Source organism: Octopus bimaculoides, chromosome 2 (assembly GCF_046866305.1).
Source record: "Octopus bimaculoides isolate indiv1 chromosome 2, ASM4686630v1, whole genome shotgun sequence".
NCBI lineage: Eukaryota > Metazoa > Mollusca > Cephalopoda > Octopoda > Octopodidae > Octopus > Octopus bimaculoides.
Window position 1 is genome coordinate 189128695 of NC_142929.1, and position 18319 is coordinate 189147013.

Consider the following 18319-nt stretch of genomic DNA (forward strand, 5'->3'; position numbering starts at 1 on the left):
CCTCACCACTATCCACACCGCCCTTGCTAGAGCACGTTCCATAGACCGTGCATCTACTGTTCCCCCGCACCCGCTCCGCCGTCTCCCGTTTCCCCTCACCTACTACCCTACCACCCTACCTCTCAAGCGCACCATTCTCCGAGCCTTCCGGCGACTCCAGTCCGACCCCTCCACTTTCCACATCTTCCCTAACCCTCCCCTCCCCTCCTTCAAACGAGCCCACAACCTACGAGACCTCTTGGTCCACAGCTTCTTTCCTAACCCAACCTCCCAACCCGGCTCGTTCCCCTGCTTTCGCCCACGCTGCAGCACTTACCCATACCTCTCCAGCACCACCCTCCTCACCGGCACCCATCATCGACCCTATCATATCACCGACTCTTTCACCTGCACTTCTACCAATGTCCTCTGCTGCGTCTTCTGCTCTCTCTGCCCTTCTCTGTACATCGGGCAAACAGGACGCCACTTGGCCGACCGGTTCGCAGAACACCTCCGAGACATCCGTCTCAGCAATGATACCCCGGCCTCGCGCCATTTTCGCTCTACCAGTCACTCTTTGCAACACCTGTCTGTGTTCGGGTTGTCCTTGCACAGGGGCCATCCGGACTCCCGTTTTCACCGTGAATAGGATTAATCTTCTCTCTTCTCTCCTTTGCGTCACATGGGCTCAACTATCCCCACTCTTCATCTAACCCTCCTCCCCTCTCCTCTCTCCCTCTCACACCTACTTCCTCCCTCCCACCTCTCCTCTCTTGCTCTGACTCCTACTTCTCTTCACTCCTATCCTCTCTTCTCTTCACTCCTACCCACCTTCTCCCTTCCCCCTCTCTCTTCATCCTCACCCCTCCCTCGTAGCCCCGGGACCAAAAGTGAGAGGACGTGTACGTTACGTTAAGAGGATGAGCTTTCGAATAACCTCTTTCTTTCCTTGATCATCAGAGAAGCTAATCACCCTATGATCGTCCAAGATGTGTCGCGGCATTCCGTCAACTGATATGTTATTCCAAGCGTAAACTGCTTCGTGCACCATGCGTTAGAGGGATTCACCCACACCTAGTTTCCGAGCTGAACAGATGTAGACCCTTCCACTTCTGGCTACTGCGGCGTCACACATGGTTATCTCCATTTGTACTGGAATGTGACTCGTTGCATGATCGCCTCTTCAGTTTGTCCTACCCTGGGCGACGTACTGGCTGCTTCAATGGGGGAGATTCACTCCCTCTCAGCTATGGCATTTTTCCTTCGTCCCCCTACACCTATCTTCACTATTGCACATGTCTGCTTACTTGCCAGCCTCTTTGCAGAATGAGATGTCTATGACAGAGACATGAATGAGAGCGGTACACAGTATTCTGAGGTGCAGTATTTGAAGGCATAAAAGACGCATAAGTATATTAGATGCATCCCGATTTCAGCAGCGCATATTTAGCGAAAATCTCTGTAATGCCTTAATCCTGTTCCTACAGAAAGCGAATAAATCCACTCAAAATTTCATTATCCTAAACTGCGGAAAGTAGTTTTATATACCAGTCTATCCTTTGTTAAAGAATGTCATGTTTGAGACTATTCTTTTTGCGATATAACTTGAATAACTTAAGATATGTTTCGGCTAAAGATTGGCCCAGGCCATGCCTGACTGAATAGCACCACCTGATCGGATCTGTTGAGTCATTTTGAAAACAAATTTTGTGGTATCATGGCCCTTTCAAGTAGGGAATTCTTGACTGAGATGTATCCAGGTATAGGTGGCTTATCTGGTATCCCTTGAAGAAATTTTGTTTGGTCTGCAGGTAATAAGATCCTTTTCTCTGATTTGTTTTGGGATAATATTAAATAGTGTAGGGTCTGTTGAGGAAAAGAAATTGAGTTGCAGTGAATTTATGCGTTGTGATCCTGACTTGTGCAGGATGCGCATGGCACGTGGCCCCAGCTTTGGATGAATTCTGAATCTAATATTAAGGTCGTTTGCACAATGCTGGTGGTAATTGAGGCAATGTGACTCGAAGAAAATATTGATTCTAGTCTTCGATAGAAGTTCAACATCATTACAAGAACAACCATAAAATTTTATTTCGTAGTTAAACGGTTAAAGCGTGTCATGTAATCCCTACTTCGCTTACAGAACCCGGGGTGATATTTTGGAGAAATCTTTTTTTTTAACGAAAAATGTCTTTGATATGCAATCAAATACAAAGCAATGTAGTGAAGAAAGATAGGGCAATAATAGACAACGTGCCACAAGATTTTGGGAGATGACAGACCCAGAACTTATGGGAGGGAAAAGAACAAGTATGGAATGAATAATGACAGTATGGGCATGGTAATGGCAAGTAATATGGAAAGAAAAAAAGAAAACGAAAGTGAAGTGGACATTGGTGGTCCAAGGGAGGCAACTACAGAGATATCAAATGGTTGAATCAGACGATGGAAGTTAGTTACAGATATTGCAAAATAGAGATAGATAGATAGATAGATAGATAGATAGATAGATAGATAGATACATAGATAGATAGACAGACAGACAGACAGGCAGACATACACACACACACACATATAGATAGATAGATAGATAGATAGATAGATAGATAGACATAGACAGAAAGATAGATAGAATCATAGATAAATGGATAGATAGATAAATATGGATAGCTAGCAAGATAGACAGAAGGACAGACAGATAGATAGATAGATAGATAGATAGATAGACAGACAGACAGACAAACAGACAGGCAGACAGACAGACAGACAGACAGACAGACAGATAGATAGATTGATAGACAGACATATAGATAGAAAGGTAGATAAACAGACAGACAGACAGATAGATAGATAGAAATAAAGATAGATAGATAAATAGATAGAGAGAGAGAGAGAGACGAATAGACAGACAGACAGACAGACAGACAGACAGACCGACAGACAGACAGACAGACAGACAGACAGACAGACAGACAGACAGATAGATAGATAGATAGATAGATAGATAGATAGAAAAACATAGTTGGATAGATAGCTATTCATCTTAGACGGGAGGTCAATAATATTCTATTCTGTTGTAAGGGGAAAATAGTGTTAGTGCGTTTCCAGGCCCCTTCCCCTCCGTGTAGATTTAGAGATAAGGGTTACTGGGTGAGTACTATGTCGATAGTATTTACATTGAACAGGTGAAGGCCACTTGTCTGATTGGAAGAGAGGAAGGAGACACGACAGGAAAGGGTTGTAAGGAATGTAGTTTCGAACAAAGAATAAATAGACAAAGCACTTATTTCAGAGTGAAGACCTGATCTCGGCGAAGGCACTGATTACCGCCTAACTTCACTCGCTCCACAGTACTGGTCGCGTAAAGTATGTTCTGTTTTTTTTTGTTTTTTTTTTGCCGCGCCCTGTAGTTGAGCCTGAAAGTTTGTCCTTGTATATTCCTTCAGCCTATCAAAAATCGTAGTTAAAAATCCCACGAATCACTTACGTTCTACCATCAGGAAAAATTAATTTTTTTAAAGAGTGGCTGTGTGGTAAGTAGCTTGCTAACGAACCACATGGTTCCGGGTTCAGGCCCACTGCGTGTCACTATGGGCAAATGTCTTCTATTATAGCCTCGGGCCGACCAAAGCCTTGTGAGTGGATTTCGTAGACGGAAACTGAAAGAAACCCGTCATATATATAGTCCCTCGAAGCGTTAGGCATTACTACAATAGTTAATGCCCTTTATATATAAGTATATGTATGTGTGTGTATATGTTTGCGTGTCTGTGTTTGTCCCCCCCAACATCGCTTGACAACCGATGCTGGTGAGTTTACGTCCCCCGTAACTTAGCAGAGCGACTGATAGAATAAGTACTAGGCTTACAAAGAATAAGTCTTAGGGTCAGTTTGCTCGACTAAAGATGGTGCTCCAGCATGGCCACAGTCAAATGACTGAAACAGGTAAAAGAGTAAAGAGTAAATGTATTTTCAGACATTTTGTCTAAATAAATTAAGATGTGGTAGTCATTTTTGAAATACCTTTGCTAGTGTACTCATTATTGAACCACCATCACCACCATCACTTTCGTTCAAAGTGAGCTCTAATTGGCTGTATGCAAATGAGTTGATTACTGGGGTCCGGAACTCTCGTGGGAAAGAAATTTCGCGCCCCAGGTGGCACGCACTCTAGCTATGCTAGTGGAAAGGATGTTTTTTTTTTTTTAACAAATGACAAATTTCCTACAAGAGTGTTGAGAATGGTATGTGAGTATGAAACAAATTCCGCCGAGGTAGACTTTGCCTTTCATCCTTTCAGGGTCGATAAATTAAGTACCAGTTGCGTACTGGGGTCGATCTAATCGATATTAACTACGTAAGAGATATTAACTATGTAAGGTAATAGAGATATCACCTTACAGTAATAGAGATATTAACTACGAAAGCGTCCCAAAGTTGTTCTTGGCAAGATGGTGGGTTTCTACCAAGTCTTTCTACCAATTCATTTGCTAGACATCAAAACTAGCGTGTCAATGTCTAGAGAAACAATTCGCTCAAGATATGGACAAATGACTGATGGAGAATATTCATTTGGTTGTACGCTGCTGAACGTCGCTGGAAGTCATTGTTCAAAATATGGAACTGCAAAAGGCCCTCCACACATTTTCTAAACACATGAGTTACATTTAGTTGGTTGTAATTACTTCAAAATTCCAGTATTTTTACAACCTTCGCATACCACTACAGTTTCTCTTACACACCTCCATGGGTATGCTAGCTTTGAGAAACCCTGATCTATGGCATCCTCACAAGAAATGTTTCGAATATTCCGTTTTTGAGATCCTGAAACAATAAAAAGGAAAGTTATTTGTTTGATGAGACAAAGTGATATCAACAGTATCGTATTTGGTGGCATAAATAACGCTCGGGCATATGGGACGCATCACAAATTCAACGGCGCATTTTCTTTTCTGCTCTAGGCACAAGGCCCGAAACTTTGGGAGATGGGGCCAGTCGTTTAGATCAACCCCAGTACGCAACTGGTACTTAATTTATCGATTTCTGAAAGGATGAAAAGCAAAATCGACCTCGGCGGAATTTGAACTCAGAACGCGAAGACAGACGAAATACCGCTAAGTATTTCGCCCGGCGTGCTAACGATTCTTATTTCTTTACTGCCCACAAGGGGCTACACACAGAGGGGACAAACAAGGACAGACAAACGGATTAAGTCGATTATATTGACCCCAGTGCGTAACTGGTACTTATTTAATCGACCCCAAAAGGATGAAAGGCAAAGTCGACCTCGGCGGAGTTTCTGCCAGCTCGCCGCCTTTCAGTGGCGCATATTCAAGAAAATGGTTTTTAGTACATTAAAGCATGTAAAATAGACCTAACTTAGCATATAGGATCCGGAGTGATTTTTGAGACATTTTCTGGAGGAAAAAAGCCATCGAATAAGGTAGTTTGAATGTCAAACCCTTAACCACGACCTCTGGGCATTGGCATATATTTTGTTTTTCATTGTCATTTATAACAAGTCCTGTTAATCCTCTGATTGTACAAACATCGTATTTCTAGAATATATATCTTGCGTATTTCCCTTGAACTTGTTCCGGTTTTCTTTTAGCTTAACATCACTTTCTTCAAGCTGAGTCGCAAATTACATTTTGTATCCTTCGTTATTTGGAGGATTTTCCGGCCTCGACACCAATGTAAAAGCCCAGCTTTATAGCTAATTAAATTGGTTTTTTTTTTCGAGTTTTATAGCTAATTAAATTCCATTTTTTTCTCTTTCGAGCTAATGAAGTATCTTCTATGTGGTCACTCGACATGTTCCGATTTTATTGAAAGGATCCAAAACAGTAGCTAAATGTGCCTCAAATTACTGTCTTAAATTATGAAATAGAAACATTGGATAGTCCTAAAAGGCAGAAGGAATGGTAACGGCTAGAATGCTTCTGATCACCAGTAAGTACAAAAAGAACAGTGCTCTCAGCTATTAAAAAACGGAAGGTGAAGTATTTTGGTCACGTAGTCAGAGCAAAAACTGTAGAAAAACTATTATTAGAAGGAAAGATAAATTGCAAATCTTTGATATTTAACCTACTGCGAGCAGACGACACCTAATGATGATGATGCCGACGACGATGATGATCTGCTCCTCAGAGGTGACCTAGGGTCAAACAACAACAACAACATCTCTATTTGTATGTGAAGAAGGGTTAGGATTAATACAGAGGTTCCAGAACGCTAAAACTCAAAGCATTAAGCTCATACATAGTGTATGAGCTTAATGCTTTGAAGGAAGAGAAAGAGTTTTAGCGTTCTGGAACGTCTGTATTGAAACCATTCTTCACATATAAATAGAAATATTATTGTTGTTCTTGTTGCTTAACCTGAAAAGAAAAAGAGGAGGGACAAGATTTAACAACAAATTTCCAATTTTGGCAAGACTCCCCCCCCCCCCCAATAACCCCCCCCCCCCTTCGGCTACGGGGAATACGAATCTGCAAAAAATTTGACAAAAATCGATAGTTCTAAATTACCACCCCACCCCCATTTCCTTCATTTTAAACTTTTTTCAGAATATTTTTAATCAAAATATTCAGAAAAATACGGAGATTGTGATTCTAAAAAAAAATTTCCAAAGATTTTTATAAAATTTTTTTTAAGAATTTTTTTTTTTTCTAAATATGCGGAAAAATACGGACATTATGATTCGGACAAAAATTTCAAAACATTTCTGTACTTACGGTTACGGTTTTACGGTTACGGTTTTAGGGTTAAGTTTAGGGCTTTAGGGTTAGGGTTAGGGTTAGGTTTACGGTTAGGGTTAGGGTTAAGGTTTTAGGGTTAGGGTTAGGGTTTTAGGGTTAGTGTTGGGGAAAAAAGTCAAAATTGAAGAAGTTGGTGGGGCCAGCGGGGAGTTCACAATGCCGATTTTTGGCAGTTTCCCGGAACCTCCGTATCCGAAAACGGAGATTTTTGTCAAAAAAAATTACAAAAATAAACAAATTTGGGAGAAAAGGGGTGGGGCGGAAGTCTTTCCCAAATGTCAAATTTTGTCTCTAAATCTTATACCCCGCTCTTTCTTTTTTCTTTACAAATTAAGAAATGAATGTGTTTGTGCAGTAACTACAGGTCACCTGCAATTGGTTATAATGTCGCATCGTTATAAAAATGTCACGTTTTATTTAATTATTATAAATAAAGGGAACATATTTTAAATCGTTTCGAAAATGACAATGTATAACATATCTAATGACAACACAATTTATACGAGGAAATCAGGGGGGGGGGGGGGGTGAATTGTTAGCACGCCAGGTTTAGCGGTATTTCGTCAGTCTACATTCTTGGTTCAAATTCCGCGACACACCCGAAATTGCTGGCCTTTTGTCAAAATTTGAGACCAATTTATATGAAGAAACTGAATCCCATTTTGTTCACTATCTTAAATGAAACATTATTTTTTATTTAAAATATTTTTAAGTATGTGTTGCAAATATTTTTTTCCTGTGACTTATTTTTTTCTCCAGTTGGGTTCATTTCAACACCGCAATCATTAAAAGTAATTTCTTCCTGGTAGAAATAACAGCCTCAAATGAAATCACACCTAAAAAAAAAAAATTTTTTTAATGAAATAAAATAGAAATTTTAAAAAATGAAAATAGAAAAGAAAGAAAGAAAAAAAAAAAGCAAGGGCGCATTGGATTTCGTAATTCTCCAGACACAATATAGGAATAGAAAAAGGGCGGTGTGCTGGCAGAATCGTTAGCACGCCGGGCGAAATGCTTAGCGGTAGTTCGTCTGCCGTTGCGTTCTAAGTTCAAATTCCGCCGAGGTCGACTTTGCCTTTCATCCTTTCGGGGTCGATTAAAAGAGTACCAGTTACGCACTGAGGTCGATGTAATCGACTTAATCCCTTTGTCTGTCCTTGTTTGCCCCCTCTATGTTTAGCCTCCCCCTCCCCGTGGGCAATAAATAAATATATGAATAAAAAAATAGATTAGACCCGGTTGGAACATCTTTGGTCATTATAAGTGTGCTAGAAAAGGTATGACTCGCCTCTAAACAACAACATTCATTATTATATATTATTATTGTTATTATTATTATTATTATTATTATATATCATTATTATTATTATTATACATTTATTATTATATATTATTATTATTATTATTATTATTTATCATTATATATTTGTCGATATTTAAGCTAATACTTCTTTCAAATTAAATTGCCAGAAATTTAATTATAAAAATGTTGGCAATTCTTAAGTTTAGCAATCACTTTCATATTTGTCATAAGTGCTGACTAATAAAAAGTGAGTATGAAGTGCTAAACTAAAGGATAACTAAAATATTTTTTATTGATTTTAGATCCATATTTAGTTGGTTGCATTATTTCGGATTGAGGACTACAAGACATCAGTCAACGAGACGACTACTAAGAAACTAATTAACTTTATTACAGGTATCTAATGAGAACCTTATTTATATTTTATACAGAACGTATAGTTATAATAAACAGGTATTTCACTTTATATTGATGGATCGTAACAGTTGTATACTGATTTAGCTTGCTTTCTCGCTCGCTTTAACAACGACATTTTAACAAAGATGTTAATTTCAATTTCTGCCTCTTTCTTCCAGAAATGGCCGACATTTGCGAGAGCTGCGCATGCGCTCTCCACTCGGCCGCCAACATGGCCACCAGTGCTATATTGCTTAAAGTCTGTTGAGGAGATATATTCACCGTTTGTCTTTTACTGCACAAATACTTGCATTTATTTCTTTGCTCAAGGTAAATATTTACATTTCTATCTTCTTAACAACGATCTGATTGTTGAAAGTAGCCGCTACCGCTGAGTTATAAGCCTCTAAAGTCACCTGTCTTCATTCCATCCTCATAACTTTCTCATAACAACGTTTGTTATTTTCATCATAAAAATCTCCTTTGGATTATTTATTTATTAATTTCCTATTCTGAATGATTATACTACATTTAGAAAATAGAAAAGTGCATAAACAAAACGAGAATATATTATATTACATGATAAAACTATTATGTTTATAATTTTGTTGTCCTCAGTAAAACATGTATGAATTTTCCGACCCAAACACCGTAAATTAAAGACAAAAGTTTCCTACTTTGCCTTTTATATGACAATATCCTGCAATATGTTACAAATGTGACTTGTTTGCCGTTTTCCCAAGGATTGATGGACACAACTCCACGCTTTTCTAGAAATATTCCTCGTTATTGACTTCTGTTTTGTCTCTTATTTTTCAATGTTCATCTAGTGTGAAAAATACTTTACAATAATCATAACTTCTCTCCTTACTATGTTGTGTGTGTTCATGCATATATTAACAAGTCCGCCTGTGTATATAAATATATATATATATATATATGTGTGTGTGTGTGGAGACATCCGTGGTTTCGAGTTCAATCCTACACGGTGCCTTGGGAGAAGTGTCTTTTACTATAGCCCAGGGTCGACCAATGCCTTATGAATGGATTTCGTAGACGGAAATTGTGTGGAAGCCCATTACACGCGCACACACAAATTCACGCATCATGTGTGTGTATGTGTCTCTGTCGCCGCTTAATGTTCCGATAACTTAGCGGTTCGGCAATGTAACCGATAGAATAAGTGCCAAAAAATAAATACAAGGGTCAATTTGTTCGACTTGACTCTTCAAGACGGTGTTCCAGCATGGCCACTGGCTAATGACCGAAACAAGTAAAAGATAAAATATAGGTATAGATGTATATGTGTGTATTAAAAGTGGGGAAGGCCGGTTTATGGGATTGCCTTAGGTTTCCCGTCCATAAAGGGTTTATCTTTATGGACGGGAAACCTAAGGTAATCTCATAAACTGGCCTTCCCCATTTTTAATATATACAGCTCTACATCTTAGAGTTTGCTTCTTCTTTCGGATTTATGTTTTTTTGCAAACAATATATATATATATATATATATATATATATATATATATATATGATTAGGGTGTGTGTGTGTATATACATATATGCTTCCTTTTCCAAAATAACTCCTCATATTTCCCTCTATTTAGCCATCTCACATCGTCTCTGATGAAGGGGTATCTCAGAAACAGCTGTAAGACTACCTTTCTCTTTATAAATGTCCTGAAAATTCCACACACCCTTGGCTTTGTTGTCTCATTTTATTTAACACACACATGCATATATATATATATATATATATATATATATATATATATATATATATATATATATATATATATATATGTGTGTGTGTGTGTGTGTGTATGACAGTGATTTGGTTTTGACTAATTTCTTATAATTTGTACACAATTTTGTGTGATTATAGTTTGAAATATTGATAAAGTATTTTTTTGTTTCTTGTATTCATTTCATTTTTGATAGAGTTTTCCTCACAATGAATAAATTACCTGGAATGGGCGAGAATAACTGCCCTGTTGTGAGTACAAGTCAGATGATGGCTTTGAACCAGCCACCAGCGGGTCTTCGACCTGTCATTACAACGAGTCAAGTGAACCCTGCAATGTCTGTGTCCCCAGCAGAGAGCAAGGTCCTTGACAAACGGCGACTCCAGGAACTTGTGAAGGAAGTCGATCCTTTGGAACAGCTGGATGAAGATGTAGAAGAGGTAGGTGAAGTTTGCTTTGTAACCACACAGCTCCTGGTTCAATCCCACCTGTTAGATGCTGTGGGGCATTTTGGCTCAGCTCTTTTGGCATTGCTGACTTCCTTGACTGTAGATGTCTTAATATATCTCTCTTTTGAGGCTGTGAACTAGCAGAAAAGTTAGCTTGCCAGGCAAAATGCTTAGTGGCATTTCATTCATCTCTACGTCCTGAGTTCAAATTCTGCTATGGTTGACTTGGCTTTTTATCCTTTTGGGGTCGATACGGTATGTACCAGTTGAGCAATAACGTCGATATAATTGACTTATCTCCTCCTCCAAAATTGCTGTTTTTGTCCCAAAATCTGAAACCAATATTTCTCACATTTAAGGCACCGAGATGGTGGAACTGTTAGCAAGCTGGGCAAAATGTTTTGTCACATTTCATTCATCTTTGCATCCTGAGTTCAAATTCTGCTCAGGTTGACTTGGCTTTTCATCCTTTCAGAGTTGATAAAAGGGGTATCAATGAAACACAGGGGTCAGTGTAATCAACTTAGTCCCTGGCGTTGTACCAAAGTTTGAAATCACCATTTCTCTTGTTCTCGCTCTCTCTTTATGAATATGGGAAAAGGGAAATCTCAATTTTGTTTAGTCAATTGTAATCTCTCTCTCAGTTTTCCTTTCTGTACATGCACCTTTCATCATCATCATCGTTTAACGTCCGTTTTCCATGCTGGCATTTGTTGGATGGTTTCACTGAGGTCTGGAGAGCCAGTGGCTGCACCATTTCCTCCAGCACCGAAATGCACCCTCTTCAAAACACTGAATGCCCAGTTGGCCATGCCAAATTGTCTGCATTCAAACTACTGCACCAAATCAATCGTCCCACACTGCAAAGCACCTTGGACAAGTATCTCAGATCCCTAATCTGGGATGCAACATGCTGTGACATGTTCTTCAGCTCCAACCTTACTGCATTGGCCACAAACCTAGGCATTGCTGCTCGTAACACAGTGAAGAGAAAAACAGACAAATACTGCTGGACTGGCCCTCGTGCCGGTGGCATGTAAAAAGCACCCACTACACTCTCGGAGTGGTTGGCATTAGGAAGGGCATCCAACTGTAAAAACTCTGTCAGATCAGATTGGAGTCTGGTGCAGCCATCTGGTTTGCCAGTCCCCGGTCAAATTGTCCAACCCATGCTAGCATGGAAAGCGGACGTTAAATGATGATGATGATGATGACAGCAGCCTTCCCAGCTGCTATCAGTTTGCTTCAGTTACAGTTGAGACCTTAGCTGTTCTTGGACCCTGCACTACTGCAAAATTGGGATAAATGTGGCCCATCTGAGAAATGTGCCCCGTGATGTGGGGTAAGATTCTGCAGTGTTTGTTGCTGGCCAGTCTCCATGGCAACACTTTTGCAAACCTGTCCATAAGGCGCAGCTAAACACACATCTGTTACCCCACCCCCCACCCCCGCCATCTTTAGCTGCTTAATCTCTTTTTCTTTGTTTCTTTGGTGAGGTAGTTAAGGGTTTCTTAATAATTTTACTCTTTATACTCTTCATGTTTTTTTTTCTTTCATCCTGTAAACATAATGATGTTAATAAAAGCAAAATTTTGTCTCAGATCGATCAAAGCCTTGCAACTGAAGTAAATTAGGCAGAAAACTGAAATCCCATGGGCTGTACCTGCCCTAGGGTAGCAAACCTAATTCATCAATGGTTTGACATCACTCCCTGACTAAGAGAGGCCTATGCTATTGCAAGTATCTGCACTTGAGTTTCTAGACTGAGTCTTACTCATTACTCATCTGCCACACCAGTTATGGAAGCTACCCTTTAACTTCTCATTGAATCCTAAAGAAAAATTATTGATATCTCTCAGCTTAAATTTCACCATAAGCATGTTTTCTAATATTCTACTTTGTTAGTGATACAACAATTGATTTCACATTTCAGGTCTTATTACAAATAGCTGATGACTTCATTGAGAATGTCGTTACTAATGCGTGCCAAATAGCTAAACACCGCAAATCTAATGTCTTAGAAGTGAAAGATGTCCAGTTACACCTGGGTAAGTTGTTTTATAATCTATTCAGGAATATAATTGGAGCATAGCATATTATAACTGAACTTTTCATTTGTTGTTATGTGGATTTTGTCACATTTATTGTGTTTAGCTTTAAAGTGAATGTGTGTGTGTGTGTATATACATATATATAAAAATATTAGTTATAGAATATAAACGCTGGGTTAACGACTCAACATATCACACCCCCTCAATGAACATATATAAGAAATACAACATAATCCGTCAAACATAAGGAATAAGAAGAAATACCGCAAGAAGAAATAACGCAAGAAGAAATAATAAATAAAAAATATAGCATATATAGTATAAAATTTTATACACAAATATATTGTTTCAACCAATAACATACAAATGAAAAAAATTGAGTTAAAGGTATAATACAATACACGTAAATATCATTTCATAGAAGTTAAAATTAATACGAATAAAAGGAATAAAAATTTCAAATATATAATATAATATAGGTCGATATAGAATAAAGTAAAATAAAATAAAGAAATGAGGTACCATAAAGTAATCCATCGGTTAAATATATACATATATATATATATTCATCTTTTATGTCCATTTCCAATGCTATCATCATCATCATTGTCATTTAATGTCCATTTTCCATGCTGGCATGGGTTGGATAGTTTGACAGTAGCTGGCAAACCAGAGGGATGTGACCAGCTCTCTTGTCTGTTTTGGCATGGTTTCTATGGGTGGGTGTCCTTCCTAATGCCATTCACTTAACAAAGTGTACTGGGTGCTTTTTTTGTGGCACCAGCACTGGCTGGGTACCCAAGTAACTTGCAAGACAAAACAGGTTAATATAATGAAGTAGTCCCAGTCCCGAAATTGCTGGCCCTGTGCCAAAATTTGAAACCAATAGGAGTGGCTGTGTGATAAGAAGCTTGCTTCCCAACCACATGGTTCTGGGTTCAGTGCCACTGTGTAGGACTTTGGGCAAGTGTCTTCTATAGTCTCAGGCCGACCAAAGCCTTGAGTGGATTTGGTAGTCGGAAGCTGAAGGAAGCCAGGTATGGAGGTTTATCTTTGGCTAGGTATTTCTCCCACAGCTGTCTTACCAGAAATATAGCACAAACCCAAGCTGCATCTCATCTAAACTGACTCTCTCCCTAATTAATTGGGCTACAACCCTCTCCGTGACTTTCATTACCTGATCCAACAGTTTGATACCTCTGTAATTATTTCTGTCTAAAGCATCACCTTTACCTTTGTAGTAGTTGACTATGGTGCTGCTACACCAGTCATTAGGTATGACTCCTTCATGTATCACCCGGTTGACTATTCGGGTGACTATTCTATAGCCGACACTGCCTGATATTTTGAGCATCTCTGCGGTGATTCCTGATGGGCTGGGGACTTTCCCTGTCTTCATACTCTCAATTGCGTTATCTACCAAGGCACAGCCAATTCGGATAGCTGGTCCCTCTGTTGGTTCGGCATTCGGCAGGCTCATTTTTGCCACAAATGAGACTGATGCTAGGTTTTTTTAAAAAATAAATACTGGGATCGATTTGTTCAACTAAAAATTTTTCAAGGCGGGTGCCCCAGCATGGCCGTTGTCTAAACCTGAAACGAGTAAAAGAAAGATATATACAAAATGTAGACAAACATACACAAGTTCCCTCTTAAGCGAGACACTTCAGGGGAGGTAACTAATATTTCAACATTGTGGTCACAGCTCACAATTACTTAAACATCGTCGTATTTGGATAATTAAGCTTCATCAATCCGGAGTGACATATAACATATATATAACAAAAATGACATATTTTAGAAAATTCTGGGGATGATGATGATGACTGAGAAATTGTGTTATTGTTGTTATTATTATTATTATTATTATTATTATTATTATTTAGGCTGTGTGGTAAGTAGCTTGCTTACGGACCACATGGTTCCGGGTTCAGTCCTACTGCGTGGCACCTTCGGCAAGTGTCTTCTACTATAGCCTCGGGCCAACTAAAGCCTTGTGAGTGGATTTGGTAGACAGAAACTGAAAGAAGCCCGTCGTATATATATATATATATATATATATATATATATATATATATATAGATGTATGTGTGTATGTTTGTGTGTCTGTGTTTGGCCCCCAACATCGCTTGACAACCGATGCTGGTGTGTTTATGTCCCCTGTAACTTAGCAGTTCAGCAAAAGAGACTGATAGAATAAGTACTAGGCTTACAAAGAATAAGTCCTGGGGTCGATTTGCTCGACTAAAAAAGGTGGTGCTCCAGAGTAAAAGAGTATTATTATAAGGCGGTGAGCTGGCAGAAACGTTAGCGCACCGGGTGAAATGCTTAGTGGTATTTCGTCTGTCTTTACGTTCTGAGTTCAAATTTCGCCGAGGTCGACTTGGCCTTTCATCCCTTCGAGGTCGATAAATTAAGTACCAGTTGCGTACTGGGTCGATCTAATTGACTAGCCCCTCTCCCCCAAAAGTTCGGGCCTTGTGCCTAGCATAGAAACGATTATTTAGTATTTTATCTATTTGTGGAAGAAATCACTTCTTTTCCATACGTTTAACTGTCTGTTTTGATCTCTTTAGAACGTAACTGGAATATGTGGGTTCCTGGTTTTGGTTCTGAAGATCTTCGACCATATAAGAAAGCAGTGGTCACTGATGCTCACAAGCAGGTAAGGGCGTTTTTTTTTATTTTTTATAACAAATCCCTTAATCTCTAACCGCATCTTACTAACATAACCTACTGCAATTCTCCATGACCTGCAAGGGCTCACTTCTCAGGTGGGCTGCAGTTATCCCGATTTTGCAGAGGAAATTGGCAGTATGGGGTCTGAGGGCACCTAAGGTTTTGACGGCAGCTGGCGGCGATACCCGAGTTTATGGCTAATGCAACAAGGTTGGAGCCAGAGAATGTGTGACAACTTGTGTCCCAGATTAGGGATCTGCTTCTCTTGTATGGGAAGAGGGTTATTCTTTTGGGACACTTACCATCCCCGCTATCAAGACCTACTGTCTCCAGTTGTAACCGGACATAATCCTTGAAATTACTGTCTCATTCACTCACTCAATTGCTAATAATACAAGAAGGGTCTGGAACAGTTTCTTAGGAGATTGTTGCCATGGCTTCCAAACGATAAAAAATGTTTTTGTTCTTAAAAATTGCAGGTGTGGTAAGAAGTTTGCTACTTCATCACATTGGCTTGGGTTTCAGTCCCACTATAGCCTTGGGCTGAACAAGTCTTTGTGAGTGGATTTGGTTGATAGAAACTGAAAGAAGCCCATCGTATATATACATCTGATGCCTGTGCCCCCTGGCTGGCTCCTGTGCCAGTGGCATGTAAAAAGCACTATCTGAACGCAATCGATGCCAGGCCCACCTGACTGGCTCCTGTGCCAGTAGCATGTAAAAAGCACCCACTACATTCTTGGAGTGGTTGTCATTAGGAAGGGCATCCAGCCGTAGAAACAATGCCAGATTGGAGCCTGGTGCAGCTGCTGGTTTTCCAGAACTCAGTCAAACCATCCAACCATGCCAGCATGGAAAGTGGACGTTAAACAATGATGATGATGATATATATATATATATATATATGTATGTATATATATATTCTGCTGAGAGGTTGGTGTTAGGAAGGGCATCCAGCTGTAAAAATCCTGCCAAAACAGTTACATAAGTCTGGTGCAGGCTTCGGCCTGGCTGGCTCTTGTCAAACCATCCCACCCATGCCAGCGTGGAAGGTGGACGTTAAGTGATGATATATATATATATGTTTGTGTCTGTCCTCCACTATTGCCACCAGAAGGCTGCACCAGGCTCCAATCTGATCTGGCAGAGTTTCTACAGCTGGATGCCCTTCCTAATGTCAACCACTCCAAGAGTGTAGTGGGTGCTTTTACATGCCACGAGCACGAGGGCCAGTCAGGCAGTTCTGGCAACAACCCACTACACTCTCAGAGTGGTTGGCGTCAGGAAGGGCATCCAGCTGTAGAAACTTTGCCAGATCAGATTGGAGCCTGGTGCAGCCTCTGGCTCACCAGTCCTCAGTCAAACTGTCCAACCCATGCCAGCATGGAAAACGGACGTTAAACGTCGATGATGATGATGATGATAAGCTAGTTGCCAGAAAGTGGGTAGTGTACCTGATATAATTCCATTCTATTTACATTGTTTATTTTTGTTTGTTTGCAGAGGATGGCTTTAATCAAGAAAACATTGAAGAAATACTAATGTGATAGAGACTTTCATCCTAGCAAAAGTGGACTGCTGAAGTCAAGTGGCCCGCCTCACCAATATATCTCACGTCTACCGTACTGAATGTGGCTGAATACAATCACTTCCTGTGGATGTTTTACGAGAAGCAAGTTATCTTAGCACCACACAACTGGTACTTAAGTGATGATGATGATGATGATGATAATGATGGTCTTTGATCAGCTAACATCTGTAGCAGATTGCAGATGGTCTGCTGGTTGACCTTTGGTCAATTTTGTGGCCATTTATATAAATATTGCCAACTATAATATTTAAATTAATGATGCCTGTTTTATTTAATTTATGGACAAAAACATCCTGAATTAGGTAAATAGCCTCTCCGTTGCTATGGATACTTTGCACTCATTGATGCATTCTACATTCTAATTAGCTTACACACACACACATAAGCCTATATACATTTACACAACTGCATACAAATTCATACACACACACACACACACTTTTCTGTGCATTGTATCATCTCAGATCTCTTCCTTTCAACCTGTTTCGACAGCAATATATGATGCTATATTTATATCCTTTTTATCGCTCATTTCAGAATGATATCCTCCACTTCTCTCTTTTGGCATCAAAAATATATAAAACAAACCATCAATTAAAACATTAAAAAACTTCCTCAAAGTACAACCCACTGCCATTTTGAGAGTTTATTTTATCCAAACATTATTACAGGGAGAAATTCAAGAAGTTTGCTTCCCAATCACATGGTCCGGGGTTCTGTCCCACTGTGTGGCACCTTGGGCAAGTGTCTTCTACTATAGCCTGGAACTGAACCTGAGAACACATGATTGGGAAGCAAGCTTTTTTGGATTTTTTTTTTAACTATGAAATTGTTTTTAATGTTTATATAAATTGTTTTATGAGCTGACGATGGCAAACCTGATGCGCTATTTGATGTCATGGCCCTGTGGACATTTCACAGTTGGTAATCAAAATATTCATAAATGTTCTTGTTAAATAAATAATGATATATCAGAATAATTGTGGAACTCCGTCGGTTATGACGACAAGGGTTCCAGTTGATCTGATCAACGGAACAGCCTGCTCGTGAAATTAACGTGCAAGTGGCTGAGCACTCCACAGACATGTGTACCCTTAATGTAGTTCTCGGGGATATTCAGCGTGACACAGAGTGTGACAAGGCTGACCCTTTCAATTACAGGCACAACAGAAACAGGAAGAAAGAGTGAAAGAAAGTTGTGGTGGAAGAGTACAGCAGGGTTTGCCACCACCCCCTGCAGGAGCCTCATGGAGATTTAAGCGTTTTCGCTCAATAAACACTCACAATGCCCAGTCTGGGAATCGAAACTGTGATCCTATGACTGCTAGTCTGCTGCCCTTACCACTAGGCCATTGCACCTCAATG

The 18319-nt window shown here is 39.6% G+C and overlaps 1 protein-coding gene across 3 annotated transcripts; it reads left to right on the top strand.

Annotated features, from left to right (window-relative positions):
• The first annotated feature begins 7253 nt into the window (after window positions 1–7253).
• On the top strand, window positions 7254–17585 carry LOC106874819 (transcription initiation factor TFIID subunit 12). 3 transcript variants are annotated; one of them, XM_089348232.1, is made up of 7 exons: window positions 7254–8017; window positions 8346–8439; window positions 8619–8769; window positions 10381–10624; window positions 12567–12681; window positions 15261–15349; window positions 16867–17585. In XM_089348232.1, the coding sequence occupies exons 4-7, from the start codon at window positions 10394–10396 to the stop codon at window positions 16903–16905; spliced, it is 474 nt and encodes a 157-aa protein (XP_089204358.1). In that variant the 5' UTR covers window positions 7254–8017; window positions 8346–8439; window positions 8619–8769; window positions 10381–10393; the 3' UTR covers window positions 16906–17585. The 3 variants fall into 3 exon arrangements, with proteins under 3 accessions (XP_089204358.1, XP_014778166.1, XP_014778167.1); XM_014922680.3 differs by lacking the exon at window positions 7254–8017 and having other exon boundaries at window positions 8331–8439; XM_014922681.3 differs by lacking the exon at window positions 7254–8017 and having other exon boundaries at window positions 8375–8496.
• Window positions 17586–18319: the final 734 nt, after the last annotated feature.

Coding starts and splice junctions, on each gene's coding strand:
- LOC106874819 (XM_089348232.1), top strand. CDS start 10,394: ATGAATAAATTACCTGGAATGGGCGAGAATAACTGCCCTGTTGTGAGT. Junction 12,682..15,260: donor AGATGTCCAGTTACACCTGG/GTAAGTTGTTTT, acceptor TGATCTCTTTAG/AACGTAACTGGAATATGTGG. Junction 15,350..16,866: donor TCACTGATGCTCACAAGCAG/GTAAGGGCGTTT, acceptor GTTTGTTTGCAG/AGGATGGCTTTAATCAAGAA.